Genomic DNA, 16,446 nt, shown 5'->3' with positions numbered 1-16,446 from the left:
TTTTTTTGCACTATCAATCTACTCTTTTTCAACCTTTGAAATCTGGCGAAATCATAATAGGACGAACCATCAACATATAAAATAACAAATACTACTTTAGACTATTAGAAAGATAAATTTCGTTCCATTTTGGGCTTGAAAACTTTCAGAATAAATTGTTCAAATGTTCAAATCGATGAATGTGAATTTTTGCAACCTTTTGTAAACCTCATAGCGTTTAAATATTTATTAAGTATATACTTGATTAATCATTGGAAGTATAATTAGATTTACTATATAATGACTGCTCCATTGTCTGTTCCAATAAATTTAGCAACCTCAGGGACATATATGTACCCATTATATGTAAGTGACGGTTTATGATTAATTTTTAACAAAGCGGTAATATTAACAAGGTTAGGGGATTTTCTACTTTCTTGTTCATCCTGCTATTTGGCCATTCTACCTAACTATCTTAATACCACAATTAATTCTAACTTTGGTTATTTATATGGCCATGTATCTTATGTTCTACCCTGTTCAAGCATTTTTTGCAGTTGTTTTCTACGGACCTGCCGGGTTTGTTAGTACATGGTTTACCGTTCTTCAACAATCAGGGTTGGTTTCAACGTTCCTAGTGACTTTCTTGTTAATGCCAGAGATCCAAAAAGTTGCCTTTGATGCTGTTTTATGTAAAGAGTGTGCAGATGATGTTGTTTTGATTGGCAAGTTACGTAGAGTAGCCAACGTACCATTTTTGGTCCGATGGGGTAGAATGATCTGGGCGTTACCTAATATGCTAATATTACCATTTACTTTTATTAGAGCCATCATAATGTTTCTAATTAACTCAATTCCTGTAATTGGACCTATTTTGGTAGTTGTGATTCAGGCCCCAACGAACGGACTTCGGGCACATGCTAGGTACTTCACGCTAAAAGGCTACGATAAGAAACAAATTAAGCAGATCTATAAAAAGAATAGAGGTCAATATTTGGGATATGGTATTGTAGCCAATTTCCTTGAAACTATTCCTCTTTTCAGCGTGCTCTTTATGTTTACCAACACAATTGGAGCTGCATTGTGGGTGATTGACATCGAACAAAATCTAAAGCAGTTATCGCAAGACAAGATCACAGACGCACCAGAGGAATTGGATATAGACGCATACCCTATAGAAGATATCGGTGAAAAAGAAGCAACAGAAGATACTCAAAATGAGTACACTACAGAGCTAAAACATATCTCTAGTCACGTACCTAGTAATGAAGTTAAATAATCAATATAAATATATATTATCAACACAACCGAATCCAGCGGCAACACCACCCTCATTACTGGAACTAAACTTCGATCTTAATAACCAACCTGCATTTTCATTAGTTAATACGTCACCGTTTTCTTCATTAAAGACAATGGTTCCAAAAACACCCAATTCAGAAATGATATTCTCGTTAAACACTTCACCTTCTCGGATAATTTTATTTTTGTGATGTGGAGGATTAATAAGCTCCATCAAGATGTAAGCACCCCATTTGCTTTCATCTAGACTTTTCAAGAAATCAGGAATATTCTCTTTGTAAATGTTGTTACCACCTCCTTCTCTCTGAGGTTTCAACACAAACTTTTCTGGAGATTCAAATGCCAATTTTTTAGCCGTTTTACCTTCTTCTGAATCATCTAAAGGATAAATTGCAACAAACGTAGATAATAACTTGTCTAATTCATCTTGGGATATGTCTGGCAAGAATTTTTCAACCATACCTTTTTGCGTCAAAATTTGTTGCACTTTTTTAGCTCCCGACAACTGTGTTAATAAAGAGGGACATTTGATAGCAAGTGAGTTTTCTAATTGTAATCTAGCATTCCAGGTAGCCTCCGGATTCATTTCGTAGTCACTAGGCGCGTATCCAGACCTGTAGTATACCACGGAAACTTCATCCATTGTTGACCTGATATATAACTTATCTTGATTAACGGTCGTTTTCTCAGCAACCTCTTCTAATGTCACTCTATAGGACTTGATGCCATGGTTTTTCAATAAAGAATACTCGATATGTCTTTGGTCAAAACAATTTCTTTCCCCCGGTTGGACTACAAATAATACAATCGTTTTGGTGCTCTCCTGCTTGCCGTTGTAATGGTAGTTACCGTCAGCAAGTCCCTTAGCTAATTCATTAATCGAGTCAGAAATCGGAATCTCCTCGTCGTCATAGTATTTGTACGAATAATCCGCGTCGTATGCTCCTTTCATGTTCAAATAATTATGCAATTCACCCACCTTGGTCGATAATCCCCCGAACGAAATACTCACAGTATTGAACTCGATTTGCTTAATTTGAGGGTCATCTTCAACATCATTGAGCATGTAATCCGACCGAAATATACCCAACGAAAGTGGCTGTTTCACCTTGCCTCCATTTAACTCAATTGACTTGTTGTACGATTCATAGAGCTTCCCCGTGAAATCAGCATCAAAAACGGCCAATTCCTTCAAAAGATCCAATAACCACTCCTTTGACTTGCTCACAACGTTGGCATACAACTCATTGAACCCCTTCTGCACATCCATAGCATTTTTAAACGCCTTCTTTGCAAATGGCGTGGGAAAGATCGTTATCGGAGCATGCGTAGCACTGTGGGTCTTGTAATTCACCGGGTACATTGTAAGCCCGTTTCCCAAGCTCCATTGTAGCAAATTTTCGGTCAATTCTGCCTCCTGTGTCTCGGAGAGGGATGGAAATGTCTTCATAGTACCTCACCTGTTCAATTGGTCTTCTGTCGGTGTATCGTTATCGTCATATTTACGTCCCGTTCATGCTCCATATTGATGACAAACCGTGGTTCATTGGTATTGCATATAACCCATTCTTCGCCTATCGCAAGCTTCCTTTGCACCCAATTATATCAACCACGTCATTATCTACATTGTGCCTTTATGATAACGCTTCGTATCATCAAAACGTCTTTCGACCAACCTTATATCCCTTATTGGTTCATATATAGTATTTTACTAGTGTTTATAAGGATATCCATATTAGAGATAATGATCATGTGATCATTGTGACTGTTTTTGGATCGATTCGGCCGGGGACTTTGTGTAACATTGTTCGTGAATTTTTTCAGGTAGTATAGCGACTGAAAAATACCATATACATTAAATTCAAGATTACAACCTAATTTGGTACCTTTCAACTATATATACATAATCAAAAAGTATGTACAGAGAGTATACTAGAGGAGAATAGACGAAACATTAAATTAGTAAAGGCCGAAAAACCTGTGTTTGAAGAGAAAAGGAGTTGGAATGAAGGAATGAAATAATTATGTCCGGATTTACATTTCATGACATGGAGGTGTGGATTCAAGACCATAGTGTATGAAACACAGTTTCATGAAATTTCGGTAGTCTGTGAAGGGAATGGAATGAAGATTATAGGAAAGAAGGGAACAGAAAGGGAGATACAGAGTTTAGAAAGCCGTGCCAATGAGTCTATATGTCAAGAAACGAAAATTGAATACTAACAAATATTTTAGTGAAATACTTAGCTGCTTATTTATTATTAGTCAACGCTGGTAACGCTTCTCCATCAGCTTCTGACATCAAGTCCGTTTTAGAATCCGTTTCTATCGAAGTTGAAGAAGAAAAGATCACCAAATTATTAGCTGAAGTCGAAGGTAAGAATGCCGAAGAATTGATCGCTGAAGGTAACGAAAAATTATCCTCTGTCCCATCCGGTGGTGCTGCTGCTCCAGCTGGTGCTGCTGCTTCTGGTGACGCTCCAGCTGCTGAAGAAGCCGCTGCTGAAGAAGCTGAAGAATCCGATGAAGATATGGGTATGGGTTTATTCGATTAGATTAACAAAACATTGGTTATTGAAACATTTAATGATTTTGTATAATACTCCTTAATAAGACTTTTACAGATACGAGTGATCATGTAGTAACCGAAACTATGTGACTTATTTATTGTAGAACTCTATATAATTTTATAACTCGTCGGCCAAAGCCTTGCGTAATCCCATAGGATTGCCGAATACGACATGCCTAGCCCTTAATAGGTCCTGGTCAAATTGCTTATCCTCTTCGGTATATGATGAATCTCTTTCATGATTGCCTTTCGACCTTAACTCGGCTTCCTTCGATAACCATTCCATGAATTCTTTTGAAGGCTTTAATGACTTATCTTGAGAATGAACTTCACTCAATTTATTGAAATATAATTTGAATTGATTTTCCGACGTAACTCCATTATTAGATAACAGTTGCTGCAAGAAATGTGAATACTGACTTTTGGGGTCAGTCGACTCTTCAATAGCCCTCTTCTCATTAGATTTGGCCCCATCAAGTAACTTCAAGTCCTCGAAAATGTTCATTAGTCTAGTTTGGGACTGTGATTCCAACGATGGGAACACCGCAACAAGCGAATCGATTGCTGAATTTTCATTATTGGAGTTAAAATATTTGGCATTGAAATGGCTATTTTGCGTGAGAGCATGGATTATTCCTAAGATGCGCTTCTTGATCACATCTGATGCATCAGAATTTAACTTATCAAACAAGCCTTGCACAAACCTTGCATCCTGGTTATTTAAAACATTGGTCACGGCATCTGGATTATTTCTTAAGCTTGATCCCATAATTCTATATACCTTTTCCTGTAATTCTTTGTCTTGTACTAACTTGCTGACATCAAAAAGGCTGCGGAAAACTGACGAATCTTGGGTCAATTTGACACCGAATTCGAGATCATGGCTTAATTCAATCAACGTATCAAGGGCAGTGGACAATCTGCTTGCATCACCTCCTTGGAGATACTGTTGGACTTCGTCTACCGAAGACAGGAAATCATTCAAGTCACCAGTAGAAACTTTAGATTTACCCTGTGCTTGCTTAAACTCTTTTATTTTTTGTTGAATTTCGTTTGCCTGGTCTTCATTGCTCAAGTCGACGTTATCGCTATTATCGTTATTATGTTCTGCATTCACCATCAACTCGCTAGATCCCTCAGTCTCTTCAGATGGATCCAAGATTTTAGCCTCTCTAGCTGAAGTTTCCATGTTTAATCTCACGTGTAATCCTGCTGGAATATCTTGTCCTTCTCTAATAATTTGCCACTCAGTAGTTGGTTCAAAGATTTTGGGGTAACAATCGGTAGGGTTATTTGGTGCGCAGATTAATTCTCCGTTGGTATTTACAATCAGGGACTCGATAGGATTAATCAATAACGCTAATACTATTGAAGAAAGCACTTCTTTCAGTAATTTCATCTATTACAACTTTTGTATCAATAAATATATAAGAAGGAATCTGATAAGTGTTCGTTCTATTTATGTACAATATATAAGGTTGTTCTCTACACGTCAGCAACAATGCGAAAAAAGATTTAGCTGCTAAAAGATTACTATTATGTTCCAAATTGTTCTACTAGCAGTGCAACTATTACTGCTAATGATGGTATATTATACTACAAATGGCGATATTACATGTAGGTTTTGCATTAGGTCTATTTCACGTTATTAATACACACTGATTATCTAGCAAGATAGGATTATTTAGTTGCTCTTTCTAAAGCTTGTCTCACATCTTCGATTAAGTCATCAGTATCTTCGATACCGACAGATACTCTGACTAAGTCATCGTAGACACCGTTGGATTCTCTTTCTTCTTTTGGAATACCACCGTGGGTCATGATTGCTGGAACCTCAACTAAGGATTCAATACCACCTAAGGATTCGGCCAAGGTGAAGAACTTGGTGGAGGAGGTGAAGACGGAAGCAGCCTTGGCACCACCGTTGATTCTGAAAGAAATCATACCACCACCTAAGCTGTCTCTGTGTTGTTTGACGACAACTTCGTGGTTTGGATGGGACTTCAAACCTGGGTAGTTAACCTTCAATACAGCAGGGTGTTGGGACAAGAATTGGGCGATTTGTTGAGCAGAAGTAGCAGCTTGCTTGACTCTCAAGTGCAAGGTCTTTAAACCTCTGTGAGCCAACCACGAGTCGAATGGAGATGGAATGGAGCCAATGGCGTTTTGCAAGAATCTGAAACGTTCGTGCAATTCGTCACTGTTAGTAGCCAAAATACCCATGACCACATCAGAGTGACCGTTAATGTATTTGGTGACCGAGTGAACAACAACGTCGGCACCGTGTTCCAAAGGATTGGAGATGTATGGGGATAAAAAGGTGTTGTCGACAGCCAATAAGATTTTGGAACCGGTCTTGGCTTCGTGGTTCTTCAAGATGCTAGCAACCTTGGCAATGTCAGTGACAGTCAAGGTTGGGTTGGATGGGGTTTCTAACCACACTAACTTGGTGTTTTCTTGGATTTTCGATTCCAAGTCTTCAACCAAGTTTCCAACAAATGTGGAGGTAACACCGTGGGTAACACCAACCTTGGTGAAATATCTGTGGGTACCACCATAAACATCTCCTCCTGAGATAATGTGCGAGTTCATAGGCAAAGACTGTATAATCAATGCAGTAGTAGCAGAACCAGAACTCAATGCAATCGCATGCTTGGCCCTCTCTAAGGCTGCAACTGCGGCTTCAAAATTGTCTCTGTTAGGATTAGCAGATCTGGAGTATTCGTAAATACCAACCGGCTTAGATGGTTCCGATTGGGCAAATGTAGTAGACAAAGAAAGTGCTTCAATAACAGCACCGGTGGTAGGATCTATTGGTGCACCAGCATGGATGGCTTTTGTACCAAAACCGTATTCAACATCAGAAGTAGATTCAATAGTCATTTTTATCTATAATTAAAGTCTATAGTAGCTCAATAAGTCAAATACCTATTATTTCTTAGCAAAGCTGTATTAACAACGTGAATATGAAAAAAATTAAGAATTTATGTATTTATATACCCTATGGCAAAAGGAATTCTATAATGCCTTACAAATAAATAGAGCCACAGCATTTTCCTGAGATGACGCCGCGGGCTTCGTAACCAAACATCCGAACCTCATCACCATAAGGGTGCCAATGATAACAATTATGACAATTATGACAATTGTATTTTGCAGCTGTTAGGTGATATGACGAGATATACTGTGACAATAGTCCGAGTAGATGATGAATTAATCATCAGGGTCACTTTTCGTTTGCATCAAAACATTTAATTAGTGATACCAGAACCAGGTATTTCTTTTTCTCACTAATGCTTGGGACCGTTTGTCATTTGTCATCACGTCAGTAGCTAAAAATATATGTTCCCCAGATGTGGAAAAGAAGGTTCTGGTGTCTAATGACAACATAAGGAACCACAACCGCAGCGAAGGCGTTTCGCATACGTAAAATTTGGTGGTATTAGTAGTATAGTTTTGTAGCACATAGACTCGGTGATAAAGTACCGAAGTGTTGCGATATGCAAATACTGATAGCAAAACAACCAGACTCTCTACTACGTTCGATGTAGGTGTGCTACGGATGTACACATGCGTATTAGATGTCTATTTAGCATTAATTTTCCAGTAACTCGTCTAAGAAGCCAGGATTGTTGGCTAGCTTGGCCCTGAATTTGTCCCACCAGCTGTTGAAGGCCTTCATTGGAACCTTACCCGAATCATCAATGAAACTGCCCAAGAAATTGTATGCGTGGGTGACAATTTTGTTAGCCAAGGATGCGATGTCATTAGGGTTCTTCAATGCAGAGGGTGCACTAGCCATATTAGCAGGAACGAGAGATTGCGAAGCCCCCGCCTGTTTCTGGCGTTCCTGCAACAAGAGTGCTTCGGCCTGGGGAGTTGGCTCAATGGAAATACCTATATTTATAGTGGCATCGGTGGTAGCATCACCACTAGCATCGACGCTCATCTCGACATCATCCAATTGGGTGCTTGATTCGGATGTTTTGCTGCCATTATTAAGTTTATATATAGCTGATGGCTTGGCTGGGTTCAATCCCCCTAATAGCTTGAACTCCTGGGAATTTGGCAATTGGAAATACACCAACGCCGTGAAATTGGTGTCGGTGAATTCTGTTTGAGGTAGAAGGAATATTGCAATATGGGCTATATTTGATGCATTTGGCACTGTGATAACGTATTTTGTGGGCTCAACTTGATTAGCCAATTGTATTGGCCTTCCTGAACAAACTGCTCCGAACATACTTATTTATTGATACGTTTATTGGTAGTATAATGATAAGCAAGAGTTGGTTCATGATTCTAGTAAGTAGGGTTAGTTCGGAGATACGGAGTTACCCGGAAATGCATCGATACTACAAAAACTCTTCTACGAAAAACTGATTTTGTTCCTTCCCTTTATTCTTTTACCTTTTAACTATCGTAACATCATATCGTGATTCAATAAAGGATTATTGGTTTGCTATATGTAATACGTGGGTGATAAAGAAGGTAACTTGTCAGTTTTGTAATAAGCTATTAGGGTTTCATTGAGATTTTAATGCATAGGCTTACTATATGAACAATTGACTAGTTATCGATACAATCATCCTATAATAACTACGTCGAACATATTTTCCATCTTTGAGCATATTTGATGCGTCATAATGACCTTCATCTGGTGCAATAGATGAATATGGGAAAGATACTTCGTGACATTGTCTATTTTGTTCCTTGGCCCTATATAATACTCTTACTTAGTCTGTAAACATAACCAGCTTGTGGCACACCCTGCGCCTAGTAGCACTACCGGGTTGCTACCTTCATATAAACAGTTCAAGTAACCGAAGGTGACTTTTCCTTCTATGTCATTTTCGTTTATGGAAGCTGTGTGAATTCCACAATTACCATGTTCACCCCAACCCCACGCATATACCATATTTTGTTTGGTTAGTACGAGTCCATGTTCACTTCCAATCTCATATTTAGAAATATCAACTTTCGAGTTTGGAAATAGCTGGCCATGGCTGTTGTTACCCCTTGATTTTATGCTTAGCGAATGATTTTGGTCTTCAACCAAATAGTGGTTGGAGGACCACATGGATTTTAGATCTATAACGTTTTCACCGCAATCGTATGTTTCTTCTCCTTTACCATAGATGTTAACCTGGTGATTTTTGTATAGTATAGCTGTACAGTCCCGACCAAGGTCATATGCTTGTAAGTCTATTTCGTCAAACAGTAGAGGCTCTGGTTCCCATACTATTGAACGAGATTTCGATTTATTATTTATAGTCACAATTTCTTGCTTTCCTAGTTGTCCTTTTCTACAATTTCCCCATCCATATAGATCACCATTATCTAGTTTCACAATCGTGTGATTTATGGATGATTTGAGATTAACAACTCTACTTGGAAGGTTGAACGATGCCTTAACGAGCTCACTTCTGGTTGCCTTATTACCTAGTCCCAATTCTCCCTTCAATCCTATACCACATACGTATATGTCATCTGAGTCATTCAATAGAATTGAAAACTCCCACCCACAGCTAACATCTTTCCACTTATTATTACCACTCACCGGTGTGAATTCAAGAATGTGTGTCGACTTAGGGGTAACATGATGAGCACATTGGCCGTAGGTATTATCACCAGCACTATATAGCATTCCTGTATTTGTTAAAATAAAAGTATGATTTCCACCGGAACTTATTTTGATCGGTCTTGAATGAATATAATTTGATTTCGAACCATCTTCATGACGGAATATCACTGGCTGAAGAATGTCTTGATCTTCATCGCTGGAGATTCCTAACTGAAAATTACCATTAGATCCACATGCAAGCACCTTATATTTTGACATTTGTAATGCTTTAATAGTAGTCTTATCTGCTGTGCTACTCTGAATATTCTAAACTAAGCGAATCGTTGTATACAGAACTGTCGATGTTCCCATACTACTACTATAAACAGCTTTCTTACATTTATTACTATACCTAGATATATCCAGTGAAAGCTGATATCTGCCCTGAAATCATGGAATACATCAGTATATTTATCGTACGTATATGTAATCCATTTGTATTGTTTGAAGAAGATATTTGGAACAATTTCTCAATCCAATCAGAAAAGTGCTCTGTTTGATCAACGATCAAATTGCAAACGATTGAATTACAAACGATCTTACAGTGATCCTACAACTAGATTTATCAAGCGCTCAAAGATAAATTAGAATGCTTGAAGTCACTAAATGATAATATTGACTGTCTTTACATATAGCAACCGAACATGATTCGTAGCATTTTTTGCACCCGCTAAAATTCATTGAAAATGAAACAAGTCACACATGAATAAGCAATGATTGCTTATTTATATACTTTCTAAGTAGTTACAAAGCTGTCCTTATCTCCCTTCAGACTGTGACGTGTATCTGTCGTTTAACTAATATTTTTTACTTGATTGATTGAAGCCAGAAGCCAGAAGCCCTGAAAAAAATTGGTAGCATTCATAGCTTGTCATTTTGTCCCACTACATCTTATAGCTATACGATTGACTACCGTCGTAAAGCTAAATCTGAGATTTATACGTACAATAGCAATTATTTTAGGTATTATTGTATACTGGTTAATTCATCGGTACGATTTTGTGTTCCAAAAAGTTTTATACGACTACAGACTATACGACAACAAGCATATATAAACTCATTGAAAAGTTGGAATAATAAAGCATTCTGTAGTCTTGCAGAAAAGATGTCAAGTTTGAATCCACCTACAGTTCATCGTGAGTTTTTCGGAGTGCCAGGATCGTTGGCAATTACCTTCGGACTTCCGACTGTTATAACGTTGTTTGCATTAATAACCAATGAATACTATTCAGTGCAAGGATTATCATTAGATCTTAATGCAATATCTAATCAAGTTCCTTCAAATGTTGGAGAATTGATTGATTTATGTTTTGATTTCAACTGCTGGGCTGCTTACTTAACGTGGTTTTCGGTCTTGGTGATATTGGACTTTGTCTTACCTGGTAAGAAGCTTAAAGGTATCAAGTTGAGAGACGATAGTCAATTAGAATATAAAATAAATGGGTTGCTGATGTCAGGATTGTTGATAACCCTTTTATTAAGTAGGTTATTGGTATCTGATAACTACTATTTACCCGAATTGCAATTTATCTATGACAATCAATTGAAGTTAACTTTAGTTACTACAATTTTTTCTTTCTTGTTGTCAGTCTTTGTTTACGTTTGCTCATTTATTCCATTGGCGAAGGAAAATAATGCTGGAACTAAGGAGAGAATATTATCCATTAATGGAAATTCAGGTAATGTAATATACGACTGGTTTATTGGCAGAGAATTGAATCCTCGAATCGGTTCGTGGGATATCAAACTATTCTGCGAGTTAAGACCGGGCATGTTATTATGGTTTTTGATTAATTTATCATGCATGCATAGCCAATACCATAAGCTTCATAAAATCACTGATTCATTATTGTTGGTGAATTTTTTGCAAGCGTTTTACGTTTTCGATGGTGTGTTGAACGAAGAAGGTGTATTATCGATGATGGATATAACCACTGATGGGTTTGGGTTCATGTTATGTTTTGGCGATTTGGCCTGGTTACCTTGGTCATATTCGTTACAATCAAGATATTTGGCGTTGCCTGAGAATTCGTTGGAATTAGGCTATGTTAAAATTGCATTAATCTTGGCTTTAAGTTTTACTGGTTACTACATCTTCCATTCATCAAACAAACAGAAATCCGACTTCAGAATGGGTAAGTTAGATCACTTAAATTTGAAGAGCATCAAAACCAAAACAGGTTCAAAATTACTTTGCGATGGATGGTGGGGCATATCTCAACATACGAATTACTTTGGTGATTGGTTAATTGGCTGGTCTTGGTGTTTGCCTACTGGTTTTCAGACTTTATTGACATACTTTTATGTTATTTATTTTGGGGTGTTATTGGTTCACAGACAGACGAGAGATGAAGCCAAATGTAGATTGAAGTACGGTAAGCAATGGGAAGAATACGAAGAAATTGTTCCCTACAAAATTGTACCTTATGTTTACTGAAATTGCAGTAATTTAATATACTATATAAAAGTTTAACAAAATATTTATTCATATTACATGATCTTTAATGGTAAATGTGTAGTTAAGTCCATTTTCTCTCTGTAAGATGTTATCATCAACTTGTTGGTGTACGAAAACGATTTTTCTTATTGACGCGTGGATTTTATCATCGCCAAAATTTCTGTTTATCGAAGGTGAAATTTTCTGATTCCTTTTGAACATAAAACACAATCTATTAAGGATAGTACACTAATAGATATGAGTTGGTATAAGAACCCATCAGAAGATAGTGCTATTCAAGTAGAAGATTCTCCTCAAAAGGAATCTTCTTACATTCAGGTACCTACTTCATCACCGATTTATGTTAAATCATCACCAACCAAATCTAATAACGATTTAATGCCACCAAGCAGAACTCAAATAAACAATAATGCAGATATTGATGAAGATAAAGAAAGAAAACTTGAAGCCAAAAGACAAGCTATTAGAAACCATAAAGATTTTCCTATGGTGAAGAGAAGGTTTTATTACTTGCAAGAGAGTGATATTTTTAAAGGTTTTGTTAAAGGCAAAGGTAATCTCAGAGACATAACTCAGTGGTTATCAGATAACTACAATAAGGCTGAGATTTTAGGAAAGCATGAAGCAGAAATTAGAAGACAACGAGAATTAGGACAAGAAGAAAAGATGAAACAAGAGAAAGAGAGATTATTGAGAGAATACCAACGCCAAGAAGAGATAAACCAAAGAAGAGAACAAGAGGAGAAAGAAAAATTAGAAAGAGAAAATCAGAATATTGATGACCAGTATGACGATGAAGATCTTTCGCCTATTAAGGTAAGAGGTAAAGCTAGAGTCAAGTCAGCAGCAGCTCTACCACCACCACAACCAATATTATTAGAGTCACCAGAAAAACATTCATCTACAAAGGTTCATATATCGAAGCCGAAGGTGTCGATCTTGGATAAATATAAATATAAACCAAAACAACAACCAAGTATTGATCAAGTGTTTAGATCACAGGAAGATAACCAACCTAAAAGAAGAAAGCTCGTGCGTGCGTCTACTGTCAGTAGTAGCGATGATTCTAATAGGGGCTCTCCAATGGCTGCGTCTTTTAATTATCAAGATCAATATATACCTAAGCTTAAGATGACAATAGGCGGACAGTCATTTGAGAACAATCAGAATGATACGAGGGATGATGGAATTGTTGATGATGATGATTTAGAAAAGTTAGAAGAAAAGATCAAAGCCAATAGAAGAGCTGCCAAAGCCTCGAAAAAAGATCAAGTCATAGAAATTAGTGATAATGATTTAGAAGACGATGACATGAGCGATGACATGTCAGAAGAAGATGATGAAGAAGGATACAAAACTGGATTGACTACTATCGATTCGCAGATTTTGGAATTCTTGAACAATGCGTCAACTCAAGATATAGTTGAAATCAGTAACGTACCACCCAAGGTAGCCGATTTGATTATTTCGAAGAGACCTTTTGAAAATATCTATGCAGTTGCTGAGGACAAATTTGAATTACCAAGTGAACAGAAGGAAGACAATGGCAATGATAAAAAGAGAAGAGCGCAAAGAAAGACCTTGGGACAAAAGATTATTGAAAGTACAGAATTTAGTTTGAAAGGTTACAAAGCTGTTGACTCATTAATTAAAAAATGCTCGGAATATGGTGAGTTAATTTCCAAACAGATGGAAAAGTGGGGAGTCACAATTACTGGTGAAGGTGAGCTTGAAATGGTTGACCTTGAGCCAACCCAGAATGCAATTGAAATTGAAGACAAAGATGAATATGAAGAAGAAGATGAAGACATTATAGTACACCATAAAAGTAAAAGCTTGACTTATATCAAAGAGAAACCATCATTATTACCAGATGATATCGATTTGAAAAACTATCAACAAGTCGGGATTAACTGGCTTAATCTTTTATATCGTAACAATCTATCATGTATTTTAGCAGATGAGATGGGTTTAGGTAAAACTTGTCAGGTCATTTCTTTTATGGCGCATTTAAAAGAAACTGAAACCAAGAAAGGTCCTCATTTGGTTATTGTTCCATCATCAACTTTAGAAAATTGGCTTAGAGAATTTAATAAGTTCTGTCCTGATTTAATAGTACAAGCTTACTATGGATCTCAGAGCGAAAGAGAAGGATTGAGATATGACTTACAAGGCAGTGATTATGATGTTATGGTTACTACTTATAATCTAGCCACAGGAGCTGCGCCTGATTTTAAGTTTTTAAGAAACCAGAATTTTAACATGATTGTTTACGATGAAGGTCATATGTTAAAAAATTCTACTTCTGAGAGATACAACAAGTTAATGAGATTGAATGCAAAGTATCGATTATTATTGACAGGTACACCGTTACAAAATAACTTAAAAGAGTTGGTTTCACTTTTGGCGTTCATGTTACCAAATCTTTTTAACGATAAACGTGAAGATCTTCAAGGTTTATTCAATCAGAAAGTTTCAACTGTTGATTCATCTGAAGGTAATTACAACCCGTTATTGTCATTACAAGCTATTGCTAAGGCCAAGACAATGATGACCCCATTTGTGTTGAGACGTAAAAAGATTCAGGTTTTAAAGCATTTACCAGGAAAAATTCATAAGATTGAAAATTGTGAATTGACTCCTACTCAAAGGGCCATTTATGACGAGTATTTGAACCAAGGAAAAAGAACTAGAATTGAAAGGGAAAGAAGGAAGAAATTGTCAAGCAAGGAAAATGAAAAGGCAAGAAAAAATGCTATCCCATCTAGTTCAAATGTTATGATGTCCTTAAGAAAGGCCTCTTTACATCCATTATTATTCAGAACATTATTCACGGACGAAAAAGTAGCCAAAATGGCCAAAGCTATCATGAATGAACCAGAATATTTTGATGCTAATCAGACGTACATATTGGAAGACATGAAGGTCATGGCAGATTATGAATTGAATAACTTATGTGAGAAATTCCCAAAGACGTTGGGCAAATTTGTCTTGCAAGATGAAGATTGGCTCAATGGTGGAAAAATCTCAAAATTAATCGAGATCTTGGACAGAATTATAAATAAGAAAGAAAAAGTCTTAATTTTTTCGTTGTTCACTCAAATGTTGGATATATTGGAAAAAGTATTAACTATTTCCAATATCAAGTTTTTGAGATTGGACGGACAAACTAGCGTTGATACAAGGCAAGATTTAATTGATAAGTTTTATGATGATGAAACAATTCCGGTATTTTTATTATCTACCAAGGCGGGAGGTTTTGGTATCAACTTAGTTGCAGCAAATCATGTAATAATATTTGATCAATCCTTCAATCCACATGACGACAAACAAGCCGAAGATAGAGCTCATAGAGTCGGCCAAACAAACGAAGTGATCGTGACAAAATTGATAGCCCAAAACACAATTGAAGAGAACATGCTACAATTGGCGGAAAACAAATTACAATTAGATCAATCTATCAGTAGCAGCGATCTTAGTGATTCCAAATTCGAGGAGAAAGCAGCTTCTCTCTTTGAAAAGCTCTTATTCGATAATTAATGAACCTGAACTACTGATCAAATAGATAAAAGAAACAATATTTTTTTGCGTCAATTTCCGAATTCCGAGACGACTAATAGAAATGATCAATCCCCGGTATTATATTTCCGAGGGGATCGTCTTTTGGTGAAAGACTTATTAATAATGTAGAACAAACTTTTATAGTCTTTTTCATAGCAGTTCTACATAAAACCATTTAATCCAAATATTTATAGACATGTTTATGGCGAAAAGAGTATTTACGGCACCATTTACGAGGTTCCCACAAATAAATCGTTCGATAATTAATAGTACCCGTAATTTATTCATCCAAACAGTGGAAACACCAAACGAACATGCATTAAAGTTTTTACCATCTATGCAAATCATGAAGGAAAATGAAACCAGAGAATTTTTAAGCGGGAGAGAAGCTGCTTGTAGTCCATTAGCATTAAAGTTGTTTTCTATCGACGGGATTAAATCGATCATGTTTGGATCAAACTTTATTACAATCGAAAAGGCAGATGAAGATTTACACTGGTCGTTATTAAAGCCTGAGATCTTTTCTATTTTAACTGAATTCTTGAATAATGGCACTCCTATTATTAATGAAGAATCAGAACTCACTAATGATATGGAAATCAAAGAAGATGATGATGAAACTGTTGCTATGATTAAAGAATTAATTTTTACTAGAATAAGACCAGCCATTCAAGATGACGGAGGAGACATCGAATTTGTCAGTTTTGTTGAAGATAACGGGACAGTTTATCTTAGGTTGAAGGGTGCGTGTAGATCGTGTGATTCGTCATCTGTTACGTTAAAGAATGGTATCGAGAGTATGTTGAAGTATTACATCGAAGAAGTCACTACAGTCGAACAGGTGAATGACGATGATACAACTGAAATTGTTGAAAAGTTCAAGTCAGAAGACGTACATTTAAAACCTAGTCCAAGGGATGATCCTCCTAGCTTGTAAACTAGATATTTTCATAT

General features: G+C 36.7%; 9 protein-coding genes across 9 annotated transcripts; 4 read left to right on the top strand and 5 right to left on the bottom strand.

Annotated features, from left to right (window-relative positions):
* Positions 1–490: 490 nt before the first annotated feature.
* AC631_01039 (uncharacterized protein) lies at positions 491–1,258 on the top strand (the record flags this gene model as incomplete). The annotated part of the gene is made up of 1 exon (XM_015609869.1): positions 491–1,258. One exon carries the CDS (start codon positions 491–493, stop codon positions 1,256–1,258), a length of 768 nt encoding a protein of 255 aa, XP_015469367.1.
* GSH2 (glutathione synthase) lies at positions 1,259–2,731 on the bottom strand (the record flags this gene model as incomplete). The annotated part of the gene is made up of 1 exon (XM_015609868.1): positions 1,259–2,731. One exon carries the CDS (start codon positions 2,729–2,731, stop codon positions 1,259–1,261), a length of 1,473 nt encoding a protein of 490 aa, XP_015469366.1.
* Positions 2,732–3,968: 1,237 nt separating this feature from the next.
* AC631_01037 (uncharacterized protein) lies at positions 3,969–5,249 on the bottom strand (the record flags this gene model as incomplete). Its single annotated transcript, XM_015609867.1, has 1 exon — positions 3,969–5,249. The coding sequence occupies one exon, from the start codon at positions 5,247–5,249 to the stop codon at positions 3,969–3,971; it is 1,281 nt and encodes a 426-aa protein (XP_015469365.1).
* A 281-nt stretch (positions 5,250–5,530) lies between these two features.
* CYS3 (cystathionine gamma-lyase) lies at positions 5,531–6,733 on the bottom strand (the record flags this gene model as incomplete). The annotated part of the gene is made up of 1 exon (XM_015609866.1): positions 5,531–6,733. One exon carries the CDS (start codon positions 6,731–6,733, stop codon positions 5,531–5,533), a length of 1,203 nt encoding a protein of 400 aa, XP_015469364.1.
* A 712-nt stretch (positions 6,734–7,445) lies between these two features.
* Positions 7,446–8,093, bottom strand: AC631_01035 (uncharacterized protein; the record flags this gene model as incomplete). Its single annotated transcript, XM_015609865.1, has 1 exon — positions 7,446–8,093. The coding sequence occupies one exon, from the start codon at positions 8,091–8,093 to the stop codon at positions 7,446–7,448; it is 648 nt and encodes a 215-aa protein (XP_015469363.1).
* Positions 8,094–8,582: 489 nt separating this feature from the next.
* ATS1 (Ats1p) lies at positions 8,583–9,692 on the bottom strand (the record flags this gene model as incomplete). The annotated part of the gene is made up of 1 exon (XM_015609864.1): positions 8,583–9,692. One exon carries the CDS (start codon positions 9,690–9,692, stop codon positions 8,583–8,585), a length of 1,110 nt encoding a protein of 369 aa, XP_015469362.1.
* An 886-nt stretch (positions 9,693–10,578) lies between these two features.
* Positions 10,579–11,910, top strand: ERG24 (delta(14)-sterol reductase; the record flags this gene model as incomplete). The annotated part of the gene is made up of 1 exon (XM_015609863.1): positions 10,579–11,910. The coding sequence occupies one exon, from the start codon at positions 10,579–10,581 to the stop codon at positions 11,908–11,910; it is 1,332 nt and encodes a 443-aa protein (XP_015469361.1).
* A 258-nt stretch (positions 11,911–12,168) lies between these two features.
* Positions 12,169–15,471, top strand: AC631_01032 (DNA-dependent ATPase; the record flags this gene model as incomplete). The annotated part of the gene is made up of 1 exon (XM_015609862.1): positions 12,169–15,471. One exon carries the CDS (start codon positions 12,169–12,171, stop codon positions 15,469–15,471), a length of 3,303 nt encoding a protein of 1,100 aa, XP_015469360.1.
* Positions 15,472–15,688: 217 nt separating this feature from the next.
* On the top strand, positions 15,689–16,429 carry AC631_01031 (uncharacterized protein; the record flags this gene model as incomplete). The annotated part of the gene is made up of 1 exon (XM_015609861.1): positions 15,689–16,429. One exon carries the CDS (start codon positions 15,689–15,691, stop codon positions 16,427–16,429), a length of 741 nt encoding a protein of 246 aa, XP_015469359.1.
* Between the last annotated feature and the right edge of the window lie 17 nt (positions 16,430–16,446).

This window comes from Debaryomyces fabryi (assembly GCF_001447935.2).
Source record: "Debaryomyces fabryi strain CBS 789 chromosome Unknown contig00012, whole genome shotgun sequence".
In the NCBI taxonomy this organism is placed as follows: domain Eukaryota; kingdom Fungi; phylum Ascomycota; class Pichiomycetes; order Serinales; family Debaryomycetaceae; genus Debaryomyces; species Debaryomyces fabryi.
This window is presented reverse-complemented; position numbering and strand designations above follow the sequence as displayed.